Source organism: Bison bison, unplaced genomic scaffold (genome assembly GCF_000754665.1).
Source record: "Bison bison bison isolate TAMUID 2011002044 unplaced genomic scaffold, Bison_UMD1.0 scf7180017864063, whole genome shotgun sequence".
In the NCBI taxonomy this organism is placed as follows: domain Eukaryota; kingdom Metazoa; phylum Chordata; class Mammalia; order Artiodactyla; family Bovidae; genus Bison; species Bison bison.
Genome location: NW_011494635.1, coordinates 15293722 through 15310506, shown reverse-complemented (window position 1 = coordinate 15310506; position 16785 = coordinate 15293722). Strand labels below are relative to the sequence as shown.

Here is a 16785-nt window from a genome sequence, read left to right as displayed (position 1 = left end):
GGACATTGTAAGGCTGAACTGGTTTCTGCCCTAGAGAGCCAGGGCCACCGTGGGAGGGGTTCTCTGACTGAGCTGAGCCTGGGGCTCCTGGATGCTCCATGGAGGGAGGTGCTCACTGGCTCCCCCCGATTGTCTTGCAGTCCTGGCCATGCACGAGAACGTGCTCAAGTGCCCCACTCCTGGCTGCACAGGCCAGGGCCACGTGAACAGCAACCGTAACACGCACAGAAGGTATGGGGCTGGACTGGACGTGGTGAGGGTGGTGGCGGGGGCATGCTGTGGGTGCCCCAACCTGGCACATGTCTCAGGCTTGCTTGTCCCTCTGTGTGCTGCTCTTTGGGGTGAGTGCAAAGTCAGGACAGACCTTTGGTGGGCGCAGAGCAGCACCTGGAGGGGTGATCACTGGTGCCACTCTGAGGGGATCCTGAGAGACCAGAGTGCGCCTGGAGGAATGGGTGCCTGCAGCCTGGGGTAGAGCCGGGTGGGGACCCTGCCCTGTGGAGATTCTGGAAGCCTCTGGACACTAGCTCTTGCTTAGGGCACAGCCTCAGCATCCGGGCCTAAGCCTGGTTGCTCAGCGGGGTGCTGAGACCCTGGTGCTTCCGTTGTCTGCCGTCTTCTGGCCACTGCTTCCCCGAGCCCTGGGCAGCTGTGGCTGTGGCAGCAGGTGCCTTTGCTCCAGTGAGTGACACTCAGCTGAAAGGACAGCCAGAGTCGTTGAGGTCCAATCACTGAGAAGAGGCTGAACTCCCCAGCACTGCTGTGATGATGTCACCTCCTCTGGTTGATCAGCTTCTTAGTTCGAACAGTCGAAGCCATATCCATGGTATCTTGGATTAGGTGCTTTCCTGGGAAGGACCTGTGCCCTTCTGCTGTGACCCTGGTGTCCGTGTCCTCCAGGGTCAGCACCCAATTCATGGCCTGTGGGTGACAGAATTTTAGCAGCTCTGGTTGATGGTGAGGCAAGAGGAGCAAGGTGAGAGGCAGGCCCATCCCCCAGATCCATCCAGAGGAGAGACCTTTGTCTAGAGCCTTGAGGAACTTTAGGATGCATTGTCTCTGTGTGTCTTGGCTTAGAATTTCCAAAAACAGAAACTGAGTGAGCAGCAGGTGCTTTGAGGGCTGAGGACAGAGCTGGGGGAAAGCCCCCTCTATAGGAACGACAGCCTTCCCTGGGCGCCTGCTGGTGTCTGGCTCCTGGCTTAGATGGGCGGGGCCTGGGGAAGGGCTCAGCTGTCCTCCTATCCTGTCTCTAGTTTGTCTGGGTGTCCCATTGCTGCTGCCGAAAAATTAGCCAAATCTCATGAGAAGCAACAGCCACAGCCGGGAGAGCCTTCCAAGAATAGCTCCAATTCGGATCGGATCCTCAGGTGAGTGACATGAGCCATAGACCCGGAGGGGTGTTATTGGACCCAGGTTCGTCTACCCGACACATAATGAGGCCGAACAAACCAAAACTGGGTTGGAGTTTGGAGCAGAGGAAAGTTTATTACAAAAGCCATGGAAGGAGAATGGGTGGCTGGTGCTCAGAACATTCAACTTCCCACTGGCTTTCTGGTGAGGTCTTTACAGACAGTGTGAGGGAAGAGGGTTTGAGATGCATAATAGTTTGTGGACCTTCTTCTGATCGGCTGACGGTGAGGTGGTAGGTGATGTTTCAAGAATCTCAACCTTACGATTCCAACAGTCTGGGGTCCACAGGGTTGTGGTCGGCATGTCGTCACCACTGGGCAAGTGTCTTAGTTTCTGCAGAGTGACTCAGATATGTGTCGGATTGTTCCCTCTGTCTCTTCCAGAGGAAGTAGAAGCCCTGTTGTGACTCTGTTGTCCTCTTAACTGACTGACTTGCTCTTTGGAACCTGGAAGGTTGAGGGGGCTTACAGCCTTTTTCCTACAAATGAGAAATGAGGACCAGAGGGGCTTTTGTCCCAGGAAGGCCCTGTAAGGCGCAGCCATTAAGTTTAGGCCTCATCTTCCCTTGAGGGTAGCTGAGAGCTCGCCAGCAACTTCTCAGCTGCATTGGCCAGTCCAGAGTGGAGGAGGAGAGCCTGCTCGTGCTCTGGTGGCCTCGCTTTCCCAAGGCCCTTCAGAGCTGGCCTTATCATGGTTCCAGGGTCTTCTTGGCAACAGGCTCCTCTTTTCCGGTCATGCTCAAATTCTTACAGTGCCTGGCACCTCGGGGCCTCTCCGTTGGTCCTTCTTAATTCCACCCTTTCCAGAGTGAAGTCACTGCTTGGCTCTAGACGCCTCCTCTGCTTTCCTTCTCTCTGAGCCCCTCACTGGAATGGTACAGACCCCATGGCCTTTCTTTTCTGCTGGTCTCGCTCCTGCCCCGGCCCCTGGGCTGTGGAGGCTGGTGTCTCCACACCATCTCTTGTACATTTAAAAATCTGAGCTCTTCCAGAGCTCCAGTAACAGTGACTGAATGCTTGCAGCAGTGCTTTCATGCCTGTCCTTAACTGGGCAGCAGCCCTTCCAGGGGCATCTTAAGCAACTTTAAGCAGAGGACAGGGAAGGGCTAGGCCACTCCCTTCAAAAAGTGGAGCCGCTGTGCCCTGAGGCTGATTCTCAGAAACACCCCCATATCCCCTCCAGGTGCTCCAGCTCCCTCCTGTCTGGGGAATTGTATTAACAAGTTATTCCACCACCAGAATTCCACTTTGACTGCCCATGACCCTAAAGATGCTCCTCTGGGGCTCCCAGCCAAGGGCTCAGAAACCAGCTCTCCTTTTCCCCTCCTCTGGCTGATGCTGTCTGCAAGGGGGATATGTGCTGTTACTTCAAGTCTCCTAGTGCTTCTTCCCCATGGCAGTTCTTCCTGCACATCCCGCAGGCAACCTGTAGTGGCGGGCAGGGGAGGGCCTGCCTGGGTCTCAGTCCACACTGGCCTCTGAGGGATGGCTGGGCTAGGCTATGGCAGAGGGTGCTGGGTTGAATAGCACAGGGTCCTTGTGTCCTGTCTTCATGCTTCTCATCTCCATCCTGCACCCCAGGCCCATGTGCTTCGTGAAGCAGCTTGAGGTCCCTCCATATGGAAGCTACCGGCCCAGCGTGGCCCCCACCACACCCAGGGCCAACCTGGCCAAGGAGCTGGAGAAGTTCTCCAAGGTCACCTTTGACTACGCAAGTTTTGATGCTCAGGTTTTTGGTAAGCGCATGCTTGCCCCAAAGATTCAGACCAGCGAAACCTCACCGAAAGCCTTTAAATGTAAGTTGGGGAAACTGCTCTGGGAGGTGTAGGGTCTGAGGGGCAGAGGAGGAGGAACCCTTCCCCAGGAGCATGTAGGGACTCTCCATCTGGGGCCCCAGCTGTCCCAGTCTACCGTGGTGACTTTCTCAGAGTCTGGGTCTCACCCACGTTGTGGCCTTCACGTTCAGCATCAAACTGGATGTGTCTCCGCACTACACGTTGAAACAAAAAAAAGTGTGTTATGGTGTGCATGTCCAAAGAGTTAAGCCCAACATCGCTGACGTGGTTTACCCTGTGGGTGTGCCCTCCCCCGGCTGTCCTTTCCCAGGCAGTTTATTCCAGCTCAAGGGTGGAGGTCTAGGGAGAGCCACTGTGCTGAGCCTGGATACCCAAAAGATGCTCAGACAGGGACCATCTTGCTGGATACAGTGTGCCATTTGTAATATTAGCAACAAAATTTCTGGGTGCTTGCACTAACAAAATTCATTCCTACAAACCTTTGAGGACAAGCTCTCCTGTCTTTCTAAAAAACTATTCCTATACTTGGGTTTCACTGGGCCTTTGTTGCTATGCAGGCTTTCTCTAGTTGTGGCGAGCGGGGGCTACTCTGTTGCAGTGCACGGGCTTCTCACTTGGTGGCTTTTGTTGCGGAGCACAGGCTCTAGGTGTGCGGGTTTCCGTAGTTGCAGCTTAGAGCATGTGCTCAGTAGCTGTGGCACACCAGCTTAGCTGCTCCTCAGCATGGGGAATCTTTGATCCCCCAGACTAGGGATCAAACCCATATCTCCTGCACTGGCACTAGACTCTCAACCACTGGACCACCAAGGAAGTCCCCTGTCTTTTTTTGGTCGCTTATTACACTAATTTGTGAGTTGCAAGCCAATTAACTTGCGTAATACCTACAAAATGGAAAACTGCCCCGGTGTACATAAGGTTGGAACCGGCAGCTCATGATGGATGTTCAGATGCCAAAACCAGCAATGATGAGTTTCCTATGAGTTCATACTAGAAACACTGATCAATACAATGGCCAGCTGGAGTGCAGGTATCTCTCCAACTTGTTAGGAGAGGGCTTCATGCAAGGCACCCACTTATACTGGGGCACTGGAAATTTGCTGGTGATATCGTGATTACTCAGAAATCATACCTGAGAGTGATCTTATGGTTACGGCACAGTTACTAGAAAAGATGACAGTTTATGCCTTCATGTTTCATGTTCTGTTGTTCAGTAGCTAAGGCCTGTCCAACTCTTTGCAATCCCATGGACTGCAGCATGCCAGGCTCCTCTGTCCTCCACTAATTCCCAAGTTTGTTCAGATTCATGTCCGTTGAGTCGGTGATCCTATCTAAATCTTATCCTCTGCTGCCCCCTTCTCCTTTTGCCTTCAGTCTTTCCCAGCATGAGGGTCTTTTCCAGTGAGTCAACTCTTGGCATCATTATATTTGAGCAACAATGTTATTTACTAAAGCTGTGGCTGTTGAGGAGGTGACACCACAATCATCCTTTTGAGATATTGTGACAAAATTTGCCTACTTAAATGACACTGTAGACACTCTTCCTATTTACAGACTTTAGTCTCTCAATAAGCATTCACCAATAGATAACTTGTTTTGTTTGCAATATCAAGGATGCTAGCCTGTCTTTGCCCTTTCTGCCCAAGTTATGGTCAAGACAGAAGTGGCCTTCTCAGTACCCGACAAGGATGGGGGCAGATTGGGGTATGCAAGCTCATGGCAGTGGGTGGGTGACCCAGCCCTGGGCCCACCTCCACATAGCTGTGCTCAAAGCCCCCAGCCACCTAAAGCTCCCCTGTGTGTCTTTGTGGCCGCCTCCCGTTCACGTTGTATATCAGCCTGCTGTTGTTCCCTTTTTGCAGCCAAACCTTTCCCAAAGGCCTCTCCCCCCAGGCCCAGCCCCTGCACCTCATCCTCTTCTGCAGGCTTCGACTACGCCCACGATGCAGAGGCCGCGCACATGGCCGCCACTGCCATCCTGAACCTCTCCACGCGCTGCTGGGAGATGCCTGAGAACCTCAGCACGAAGCCACAGGACCTGCCCAGCAAGGTGGGCAAGGCCCCTGCTGGGAGCTCCTTCTGAGGCAGAGAAGGCGGGTGGGGTTTGCAGTCAGGACTATATGCAGCCTGCACAAAGCAGGCTCAGCAAACCCAGCATCTATAAGGGGAGTACCACTCTTTCCTTTTCTCCCTCCTGACCACTGACCCTGCTGGCCAAAGACATTGGATGGGTCCACCTCCCTGAGCACCACGCGCTGTGCCTAAGGGCGCCAAGTGGCTGTACACACCTGTTCCCGCATCTACCGGGATGCGGGCTTCCACTAGTTTCCACGTGTTCCTGTGCCCACACAGGTGGCCATGTGCAGGGGCTGGTTTTATGGGCTGGAGGCCTTGAGGCAGTGGGTAGAGTGAGTCCACTCAGTCAGCTTCAGGATACTTTCTTCTCAGAGGCTCTTCTCTTCTTTTTGGCCCTGTTCCCTTTGGAGGGAAAATAAGGCACATGTGGGAAGGGATGGTGTCTAATCTAGATGTCACCTTTGCAATGCAGGCCGCGGACATTGAGGTGGATGAGAACGGAACCCTGGACTTGAGCATGCACAAGCACCGCAGGCGGGAGAACACTTTCCCCAGCGGGAGCAGCAGCAGCAGCAGCCCTGGCGTGAAGTCACCTGACGCCTGCCAGCGCCAGAGCAGTACCAGCGCCCCCAGCAGCTCCCTGACCTCACCCCCGTCTAGCCACGCCTCCCGCCAGGATGAGTGGGACCGGCCTCTGGACTACACCAAGCCCAGCCGCCCACGAGAGGAGGAGCCTGAGGAGGTGGGTGCTGTCCAGGTGGGAGGTCCAGAGCTGTTGGATGGTTGGAGGAGAAGGGGTTGAGCAGGTGCTGGCGGTCAGCTTGCCTTACCCAAGGGTTGGCATAAACAGGCTGGAATCTCCAGGCAGAGGCTCTGTGGGTCCTACCCCTTTCCACACAGGGTTCTGCCTGCTCCGGGCAGCTAAGTCCACCTTCCTGGAGGTGTTTTCACCATTGGCTCAGTTTGTGGCCTTGTCCCCTCCAAGAGGGAGGTGGTCTTCTCACCTCTGGAGAATTAGTGGTCAGCAGCAGTGTGGCTCTCCAAGAGTGTGGAGAGGACAGGGGCGGTTCGGGGGATGATTTCAGGAATGGCCTCAAATTCCTTGGTTTCGTGGGCCTCCCACCAGCCTGCTGTCCAGATGAGGGACACCCTGAACTCTCGTGGCAGCCTCTCCTCACCATCCCCAGGACACTGCAGGCCCCTGGTTCCCTGGACAGAGGCAGGAGAAAACGCCTGGCCTCTGGCAGCCAGTGGTCTGAGACCCAGAGCAGTACTGACTGCTAAGGAGCGGCAAGCCGGGCCTCGGTGTTGACCCATCCACAGCCTGGGGGCTGGTGGTACAGTCCCTTCCTGGTGACTCCACCCACTCGGGGTGGGACTGACTGGGGGCTTCCAGGAAGCAGGACTCCGCTCTGAGGGTGCAACTCCTGGCGGGCTCTGCATAGTGTGGACAGGCCTGAGGGGTCCCTCCCAGCCCTCCCCTGTCTGCCAGCCCCACTTCCAGGAGGGCAAGGGGGCCAGGTCCCTGTGTCTGATTCTTTGTGAGCCCGTTGACTGTAGCCCTCCAGGCTCCTCTGTCCATGGGATTCTCCAGGCAAGAATACTCGAGTGGGTTGCCAGTGCTATTCTCTGGGGGATCTTCCTGACCCAGGGATTGAACCCGAGTCTTTTGCGTCTCCTGCATTGGCAGGGAGTTCTTTACCACTAGGGACACTGAAGCAGAACCAGGAAGCCTCTGGAATGGTTGTGTCTGGGCAGGGCCAGCCTGGAGGAGGGCAGGGCCAGCCTGGTGGGGAGCAGGGCGGTGTGTGGTGGAGCCAGCCCCTTGGCAGGCGGGGCTGGGGGCAGATCCCTGAGGAGGAGGAGCAGTGGTGGTGAGGATTCTACTGTGAGAACCCACCCCCTCTACAGTTTCACCTTCAGGGGTGGCCAGGTTCCTCCGTCTACCGGCCTCACAGGCACCCCTACTTTATAGAGGAGCCGCCTGGTCCAGGTCTGGGTCATCTGGCTCAGTCACATGGCAGCAACTCAATGTCAGGGCTCAGAAGAGGGATACTTCTCTCAGAGTGAGCCCCTGGGGTAGGGTGGCTGGCTGAGGGTCAGCGGGGGCTGGCAGGAGGGCTTCTCTCTGCGAGTGGGGCCAAGTCTGAGGCCCGGTGGGGCCCTTCTGCTCCTGTTGGGGTCACCAGGCTGTGTCCCCACATCCGCTGTCACCTTGTTCAGTTCTGTGCCTGTGCCTCGTCTCCCCTCCACCCTCCAGTGGTCCTTCCCCTTGCCTTGGCCCCCAGCTCAGGCTGGTCTCTCTGGCCACTTCCCTCTGCCACCCGCCCGGCCCCGCCCCACCTCCCCATGCCCTCTGAGCATCCTCACCCCTTTCCAGGACAGTTGTGTCATCTGTAGGTGACCTGGGTCTCAGAGGTCCTGGGGAGCCTGGCCACGGAAGCCTGCTGCTGTGCTCCATCGTCAACCATCCACTCCCTGGCAGGAAGCCTCAGTTAACCCCCAGGCCCTTCCTTTCCTCCCCTGTGCCCTGGGCACAGGTGCCCCAGTCTTACTGGGTCACCCCCTGGATCAGGCCTTCCCAGTCCGTCTACTGTGGTCTGGACTCCCCGTTCAGACCCTCCTTCTAGCTCTGCCCAAGGCTCCTTGACCATCTTGCCCCAGCCTTTAGCATCACCTCCCATCCAACTCTGGCAGCAGTGCCCCCTCATGTCCCCAAACAGCCCTGGCCCCTGTGTCTATGGGCCTCTGGGATGTGCTTCATGCTCTGGAGCTGCCTCTGCCCCTGTGAGTCTGGGAGGCCCTTGTTTCTCCTGAAGGCTGGACTCAAGTTGAGGCTCTTCGTCCACACAGCTATGCCTTGTTCAGTATTAACAGTAGCAACAGCATCGCATGGTGCCACGGGCCTTTCTTCATCTCAGCCCCAGACATCCTGGGAGGGCCTGCTACTGTTTCCAGCTTAAAAGTGTGGTGCCCAGGAGGTTGGACAATGTGCCTGGGACACACAGCAAGTCCTGAGACTTGAATTGTGGTCCACCACTTGGGCTAATGGTCCGTTACAGACAGACCGACCTGTAGGGCACTGACCTTCCTGACTCTTGTGGACGTCTTCCCTGCCCTGGATGGAGGGAATGTCCTTGTTCACCACCGCGTTCATAGTGCCCTGTTCTTGGGTGGCGACTGAACATTTCCAGACCCTGCATTTGAGGTCAAAGTGCTTATTAAAGTGCTGGTTGCAGTCAGGTAGGTCATTGTGCCGGCTGGGCCCACAGGGCCAGAAGGCCCTAAGGTCGCTGTGATTATTTCTGTCATACTTTGTACATTGTTCCACTCATCCTCATAGCATGTCAACAGACACACCCTCAGTGGTAATGGCCCCAAAGGAGCTGCACTCGGTGTGCACTCTGGTGTGCAGGAGGTGACCCAGGGTGGGTGGCTGGAGGTGACACACAGGCCAGAGGCTATCAAGGGTGTCAGAGCAGCCGCCTTGGGTGGCATCCGTGTCTCCTTGTTCCTGGGTCAGCTCAGGCACAGCAGCTGAGGTGAGGGAGCACCCCAGCCCCTCTGGGTGCTGCTTCCTGCATCTTGGGAGTATGTCTTACTCCTGCATGCATAAGACAGGAGACTCCAGAAAACGCCTCTGTGGACCCTGTTCTGAAAGGCCCCTCTCCCTCAGCCCCGGGCTGGGCGCCCGGCCCCCGCCAGCTGGTTAAAACATCTCCCTGCTGGTCTTTTGCAGTCAGAGCCAGCAGCCCATTCTTTTGCTTCTTCTGAAGCAGATGACCAGGAAGTGTCGGAGGAGAATTTTGAGGAGCGGAAGTACCCCGGGGAGGTCACCCTGGCCAACTTTAAGCTGAAGTTTCTCTCCAAGGACATAAAGAAGGAGCTGCTCACGTAAGTCCCCTCCTTGAACGACAGGACCCCCCAGGGGACCTCTATAGTCTGGAAAGCAGAACACCCTAGTGGGAGCCTGTGATGACCGGGCCGGCCCCTGCACAGCCCTGCTATGACTATTCTCCTGCCCTGGCCACCTTGGTGGGCAGAGGCTGAGCTACCTCTACTAGGACCTTCCTGGGCCAGACAGCAGGGGAGGTTCCCCTCACCCCTGTACCATGCTGGCCTCTAACCCGCTCCTTCAGGGTGATAAAGAGCGAGGATGAGCCTTCATTGGGCCCACAGAGCAGACAAGGACTGAGGGGGGGTGGACGCCTCCTGAGCCCCCACTGAGTGCCAGTCCTCGGCGAGCTCTGCCTCAGAGTCGGTGCCCTCAGCCCTGGCAGCCAGAGCTAGTTTAACCAGACGCCACTGGAGGGGGGATAGCTGCTGGCTAACACCACCTCCCCTAGGGGACAGTGAGAAGCCTGACACCTGCCCGGCAGGTGATCCAGCCCTCACCTCTGCTCAGAGTTTGTCCCTGGGATTCCTCTTCGTGCCCCCAACCCTGCCAGCTTCCTCCTGCCCTGTAGCTGGCTCTGGCTGGGGCCTTGTCCTCGGGGAAGGCCCCGCCACATCAGGAAGGCACCCCCCGCCCCCTGTCCACAGGCGTGGACACGTGTGCATGCACAGTGTGAGGGCTTCAGAGCATCTCGACTTTAAGTTGAGCTTTACTTTGGGTCCCTTTTCCTTCTTGAGCTGAGTGCTACGGGAGAAACTTGCAGTCAGAGAGGCAGAGGCGAAGGGTCTGCTCCGAGACAGGCAGGGAGCAGGTGCCGCCGCCCTCCCTGAGTGGACTCAGCCCCGGGGGGCGGGTCTGGCAGGGTGCCTTGCTCTCTGATCTGACGCTCTGTTTCTTTTGTCCAGCTGCCCCACCCCTGGCTGTGACGGCAGTGGCCACATCACTGGGAACTATGCCTCCCACCGCAGGTTCGTCCCCCGCTTGGGTCCGCCTGGCCTGGGTGCTGTGTGGTGGGTCTTCTCCCTCTGCTGCTCTGCTCCCCCTCTTTGGCTCATCCCAATATCCCATCTCTTCTCTTTCAGCCTCTCTGGTTGCCCTCTTGCTGACAAGAGCCTCAGAAACCTCATGGCTGCCCATTCTGCTGACCTCAAGTATGTCTGCCCTCCTGGCCTCCCATCTCTGGGGTGGCTTCCTTGCTCTGCTCACTCCTTTCATGAGGCTCCAGCCCAAATAAGCCTTCTCGAGGGCTCTGGCACCAGGCCGGCCCTAGCCAGAGGCGCAGGGCCATGGGGCAGAGAGGCAGGGCCATGGACGGGCTGATTCTGCTTGGCTGGGATTCTCGCCACTCTGCCTGTCTCTCTCTGCTCTGAGCACTGCTGTCTGCCTGTCCCCTCAGGCCCAGGGCTGCTACGGGGTCCTGTGCTCCCCTCGGCCCTGCCAGCCTTTCTGAGGGCTGAGGGTCGGGAGGGCCAAAAGGACGTAGGACCTGCCTCTGGCTCCTGGTGGCCCGGCTCATTCTCTCACTCTCCTGAGGACCCCTGATGGGCTGCTGTCTGGGCCTGCTTTACCCTGCTGTGGAGATCTGGGAGAAGTCCCAGACTGGCCATGGCTTGTAAGTCTCGTTGTGGCTCAGAGGGCTGCAGGCTGTGTAGCTCTTGCTAAGCGGACTGGATGCTGGTGATGGCCGAGAAACTCTGTGCTTGTCCCTCCTCCTTCACCCCTTCCAGCTGCTTCTGTCTTGGCCCCTGGTGCCCACCCCCGCCCACGCCTCACCTCTATGCTCGCCCCTCCTTTTTGCCGTGCCTGCTCTCTGCTTCTGCTCCTCCTGTCCCTGACAGCCGGGCAGGGCATCCCAGTGGCACCAGCCACTCTGACTGACAGCCTTGTTCAAGCGAGGAGCACACACCCAGAGGTTTCCTGGCTCTCAGCGTCCTTCTGCGGCTGGAGTTGGGGATTGTGATGGCCTTTGATTTCATGCCTTTAGTTGAGCTGTGACATCGTGGCTAGTGTGGCCCTGAGCCACATAATGCTGACCCTGTGCTCCTAGGCTGAACCGAGGTTGTGGAAGGAGGGCCCCCTCTTGGCCCCTCAGGTCACTCCCTCTCCAGGGGATTTCTCCCACTCTGGGCCTCTGTGTTGGGGGCCTTGCATCCAGGCCAGGTTTCACCGGCTCAGCCTGATCTGGGGCTCTGGTGCCTTTAAGATGAGGAGCGATGGCTGCCGGAAGCTTCCACGGACCTGCACTGACTTAAAACGGGCAGGAAGCTCCAGGTCTGTCTGAGTAGCAGGTCCTGCCAACCTCACTTCTGTGGCTCTGGGGAGCCTGTCTGGTCCTAGAAGCCAGGAGAAGCGTATTGTTACCTGTTTTACCAGTGCGGTCTTCCAGTGCCACAGGTGAGGCTGGGCAGAGTTCGTGACCAGAAGCATGTTTCCAGGAGTTTATCAGCTTTGACACTAGCATGTTCTGAGGCAGGTTCACACATGCACTCACTGACCCCAAGTGTCCAACCCCAGAGATGCAGTGAGACCCTCAGGCCTGTGGGCTTGGAGTGCTCTTCCCCACCCACCTCTTCCCTCTTTCCTTCCCTCAGGCCTGTGGGCTTGGAGTGCTCTTCCCCACCCACCTCTTCCCTCTTTCCTTCCCTCAGGCCTGTGGGCTTGGAGTGCTCTTCCCCACCCACCTCTTCCCTCTTTCCTTCCCTCAGGCCTGTGGGCTTGGAGTGCTCTTCCCCACCCACCTCTTCCCTCTTTCCTTCCCTCAGGCCTGTGGGCTTGGAGTGCTCTTCCCCACCCACCTCTTCCCTCTTTCCTTCCCTCAGGCCTGTGGGCTTGGAGTGCTCTTCCCCACCCACCTCTTCCCTCTTTCCTTCCCTCAGGCCTGTGGGCTTGGAGTGCTCTTCCCCACCCACCTCTTCCCTCTTTCCTTCCCTCAGGCCTGTGGGCTTGGAGTGCTCTTCCCCACCCACCTCTTCCCTCTTTCCTTCCCTCAGGCCTGTGGGCTTGGAGTGCTCTTCCCCACCCACCTCTTCCCTCTTTCCTTCCCTCAGGCCTGTGGGCTTGGAGTGCTCTTCCCCACCCACCTCTTCCCTCTTTCCTTCCCTCAGGCCTGTGGGCTCGGAATGCTCTTCCCCACCCACCTCTTCCCTCTTTCCTTCCTCTCTTCTTTCTCACGATCCTTTCTCCTGTTTTCTTTTCCAATTCAACTTACTTTTCTAACTGATCAGTTTCTGTGGTTTTCCAGCTTGAGGGTGGTGGAATTCTAGAAGTGACCGCATGCCCTCAGTAGCCCTTTACCTGCAGAGCAGTTGGTCAGGGTTCCTGGAAGTGATGCATGGACTTGGCCCTTGGTCTGGGTCCAGAAACGTGGCCAACAGGGAGGGTCAGCGCCCTTCTGAGATGGAGAGCCTGGGAAGAACTGTAACCCAAACTTGTTTGGAAGTTGGTGACAGAAAGTGTTCCTTGTATGAAAAAAATCACTCCCGACTCCCTCTGAAAGGTCTTCCTGTGGAGGCTACTCCTCACCTGCTTCAGGCCACAGCGTGGATGTGGCCTGGCTCCCCCGTGTCCTTCTCTCCTTCCCCTGCGCAGTGGGCGTCTGGCACCTTGATCAGCTTTGTGGCAGTGTCGGGTGAAGGTAACCCATCCGCAGAGGGGCAAAGGCACCCGTGCCACACCTCGCAAATGAGTCTTCTTTGGTGGTCCCCACCAACACTTGAGTGCAGCGACAGTCGCAGACTAAGTGTTTTCTGTGTTTTGGTCACATTCCAAGGGCATTTATTCTTCCCTTCCAAGTGTCCCATGTGGTCAGGATCTGGGGACTTGGGTGCCTCGGGCCACATGGGCTACTCCCTGTGTGGGGCTTATGAGCACAGCCACACACCCTGCTGGACTGTGATGGGGGAGCTCTGCACAGGTTGGGGGATAGCCCCTGCCCCAGCCACGGGACATGGATAGAGGCAGGGTGAGGTCTGGTGTGAGCCATGCTGCCTAGCTTCATCCTCTGGCCCAGACAATGCGCTCAGAAGAGATGGTGGCCGGCGCTGCCAGTGGCCAGTGCAGACACTTGCTTCTCCAGCCACATGACATCATCTTCGCTTGGACACAACTCTTAGGGAAAAGCCATGACATCAGGCTGGCAAGGAAGGTGGGGGGGATCCTGCCGTTCTGGAATGGGAGTGCCCCCATTCCAGAGTGCCCCCATGTGTGTGTTCTCACCAAGTCTCTCCCCTGACCAAGACCCCCTCCCAGGCACTGCCAGAAGCTGCACCTTGCAAGGGTGTCACTCACAGACAAGCGTCTTGCTCACAGCCACAGAGGCTGGGGGCTGCTCTGAACCCACCACCCTGGCCACTGCCTACAGCGCTGAGCCCTGTGTTCTGCAGCTGAGAAGGAGCAGGGAGAAACACTGTCCTAGCAGAGGGTGTCACAGGGCCTGGGCCTCAGTGCAGAGGGCCGTGCAAAGGACTCGCTGGTCCTCACAGTGTAGTCCAGAGGACCTTCTTGAGCAGCTGGAGCCTGAGGACCTTAGGCCACATGGAGACGCAGAATGTCAGAGCAGGCGGTCCCAACAGCTGGGGTTCATTTGAACGGGTGATGCTTACCTGGATGGAGGTGGTGGGTGATTTCCATTAAAACACAGAAGGCTCCTTGCCCCAGATGTGGGTTGAAATGTGACCACACATGACTGAGGTGGGGGGCATCATAATCTCACTGGGGTCTAAGTCACCCCAAAGCCCGACAGGAGGGAGATTGAGCCTCCTGCCAACTGCCAGGCCAGGGAAGCCTCAATGGGTGGCCCTTTGGGCAGGGACGAAGAGGGTACCTCAAGAAGGTCTGAGGGGCTAGGAAGGAGGTTCCCGGGCATCTAGCCCCTCCATGTTACCGTGCCAACCTAATGGGGTGGCAGTGTCGGCCCGTGGACATCTGGGAGGAGGATGGAGAGGAGGGGCCTTGGACATGCCAGAGCCTGGGCGCAAGGCAGCCTCCACTGATTGACAGGCCAACTTGAGTGTCCGTATCCTGCCCCAGCTGGCACTCTGCCCTGCCACCCTCTGGGGTCAGTTTTGTGCTGAGGAATGGCCTTGGCTCCCCAGCTCTCTCTCTCTGTGAGGATGAAGCCAGAAATGGCAGATAAGCACCAGGGTCCTGCTGGGTCACACAGGATGGAACTGGGCCCTCACAAGGGACAAGGCGTGAGCGGCAGGCCCATCCTGGAGGAGGCATCCTGAGGACCGCCTGCAGGGCTGGGAACCAGTGCTCTGATGCCAGCAGAAACTGATCCATGTTTTGTCACTGGACACTCGGAAAAATAGCTCAAGCTGGTGTATTAAAGGGGATTTCTACCTTCGACATGGTATATTCACCAAACATTTTGGACTTTTGCATTCTGTGCCTCCCCAGCTCCCTTCCACTGGTGCCAGCCACCTCTCGAAAACCTTGGGCACTTGCCAAGCGGGGGTGATGCCCCAACGTTGCTAGGGCTGGGGGTGGTGCGTCTCATGCTCGGTACAGCTGTCTGTGAGCACAGGCAGTCCTTCTCCAGCAACCTCAAGCAGGATGAGCCGGTCCTTGGTGCTAGGTTTGCATCCCGAGAGCACACTTAAAGGCTCACAGGTGTTCTGGAGCCTTCTTATCCAGCCTGGTCCTTTGCAGGAGGCCAAGTTGGGAGCCCACCATCCTGCAGAGGAATGTGCTCTCTCCCCTGGCCCTCCTGGTCCCCCTAGAGAGACTGGGTGCCAAGTTCTGAGGCCTGGAGGTCATGACTATGTGAGACCTCAGTGGTGGGGCTGTCGAGGGCCAAGTATGGTCTGCGGCCGAGTGAGTTCTGCAGCCCTGGTCTCAGCTACGCTGTCCTCCACAGGTGCCCCACGCCCGGCTGCGATGGCTCAGGCCACATAACGGGGAACTACGCGTCGCACCGGAGGTGAGCCTGCCCCAGTGCCCTGGGCGCCGGGCCAGCAGAGTGGGGGTCTCCTCAGGCTGATGAGGTTCCAGGCTCCAAGTGACACATTAGTGCCACTGCACCCCAGCCTGTTTCTTCCCTCGAGTCTGAATTGTCGATGTTCTCAGAGCTGATCGGGATACCCTCTGGCCAGAGCTGGGGGCCGCTTCCTGGACATGGCCTTGCTGCCCACAGAACCTGAGGGGTGGAGGGAGGCAGGTGGGTTGAGAAGTTGCTGTCCTTAAACCACTGGGACATTTTTTCCTCTTGTAAAACCAGCTTGTCAGGCTGCCCTCGTGCCAAGAAAAGTGGAGCCAAGGCCACACCTGCGAAGGATGACAAGGAAGACCCTGAGCTGATGAAGTGAGTGGGGGTCCTACTGGCCATCTGGCTGCTGTGCAGACTTGGGATTTCCCTGTATTTTATAATTTTAAAATCTCCTTCTAGACTCTATTTGCTTTAATACAGCTGTGACAATGCCCATTTTTACGGATGTGCTCAGGCCATACACAGGGACACCCTTGCAGGTGGGAGCCGTGTGCGTTATGTGGAGGACACTTGCGTGTGTGGGCTCCTGTCTGGACTTCTCAGGTCTGCGGTGTTTGATGGGATGAGAGAGGCAGAGTGCCCTGCTGCCCGTACACCCAGGGCATCTGGGCCTGGGCCTCAGGGCGTGGGCCACCCCGGGCACTCACGGGCACTAGAGCCTGCATGGCTTCTGGTCTGGTGGGAGGGGTCAGTGTTAGGAGTCAAGGAGGAGAGGGTGGTTAGAAAGACAGGGAGCCTTTGAATTGTGTGCATCTTTGTGTCCCCACGCCTCTGCTGGGAGCTGATGTGCAGTGAGGGGGCCTGGGAGGATCACTCTGAACTGGGAGTTGACAGTCCTCTTGGGAGGAGAGAGACACCCTGGGCCTTAAGTGAACAGTGTCCCTGACCTCTACTGACCTTCTCCCTGGGGGTTGCTGCCCTGTCATGAACCCTGACCCGGACTTACCTGGTGGGGCTGGTATCACGGCAAACTTGTCCTTCCAGAAGGGACCCTGCCCCTCAAGCTCCCCACGTGCAGGTGCCACAGGTGCAAGCAGGGTGACCCACCACCCAATTTGCCCAGGACTTTCAGAGCTGACATTGGGTAGAGCAGGCAGGTGAGGACTGGAAGAGAATGACTCTGGTGCCTGGTGGCCCAGGGACTCGAGTAGCTTGGCTGGGCAGGTCCACGGGAAGCGGGTCTGCCATGACAGCTGGCTCTCACCTCTGCAGAGGGGCTCGACCTGGCTGGAGTTGTGCTTGCTTTTCCAGAGAGATCAGCCCAGCTGTGGCCCAAACATCTGCTTGGCCACAGAGAAGGGGCCAAATTGACCAGTGTTATGCCCTTCAAAGAGGACAGCCCCACCAGCTGTTTGCTGTAATAAGGCAGACTTGTTTATTTAATTTATACAGTAAAACTGTAATGAATACTAAATCAAAAATGCAAAATGCTGGTTGTTGGTATTGTGAATGCTGCCTACCAAATGAGAGGGTGGATAAAGAATATTTTTTTCTTCCTAGAATCTAGGAATTTTCCTGTGATCATATAAATGCATTGCTGTTATGGTTTTAGCAGGGATCCTGCTGGTGTGATAAGTGAATTGTGCTGCATTTGCAAAGGATTAAAATCAAGATCAGCAT

General features: G+C 57.1%; 1 protein-coding gene across 1 annotated transcript in view; it reads left to right on the top strand.

The window, feature by feature from the left end:
• The window catches only part of MYT1 (myelin transcription factor 1), a 60363-nt gene that overhangs the window by 36685 nt on the left and 6893 nt on the right, over positions 1-16785 (top strand). Inside the window, exons 9-18 of the mRNA XM_010836532.1 lie at positions 141-231; positions 1257-1370; positions 2994-3208; positions 5131-5255; positions 5754-6023; positions 9021-9175; positions 10082-10144; positions 10259-10327; positions 15037-15099; positions 15397-15480. Coding sequence (XP_010834834.1) covers positions 141-231; positions 1257-1370; positions 2994-3208; positions 5131-5255; positions 5754-6023; positions 9021-9175; positions 10082-10144; positions 10259-10327; positions 15037-15099; positions 15397-15480 — 1249 coding nt within the window. The remainder of the gene's footprint in view (positions 1-140; positions 232-1256; positions 1371-2993; positions 3209-5130; positions 5256-5753; positions 6024-9020; positions 9176-10081; positions 10145-10258; positions 10328-15036; positions 15100-15396; positions 15481-16785) is intronic.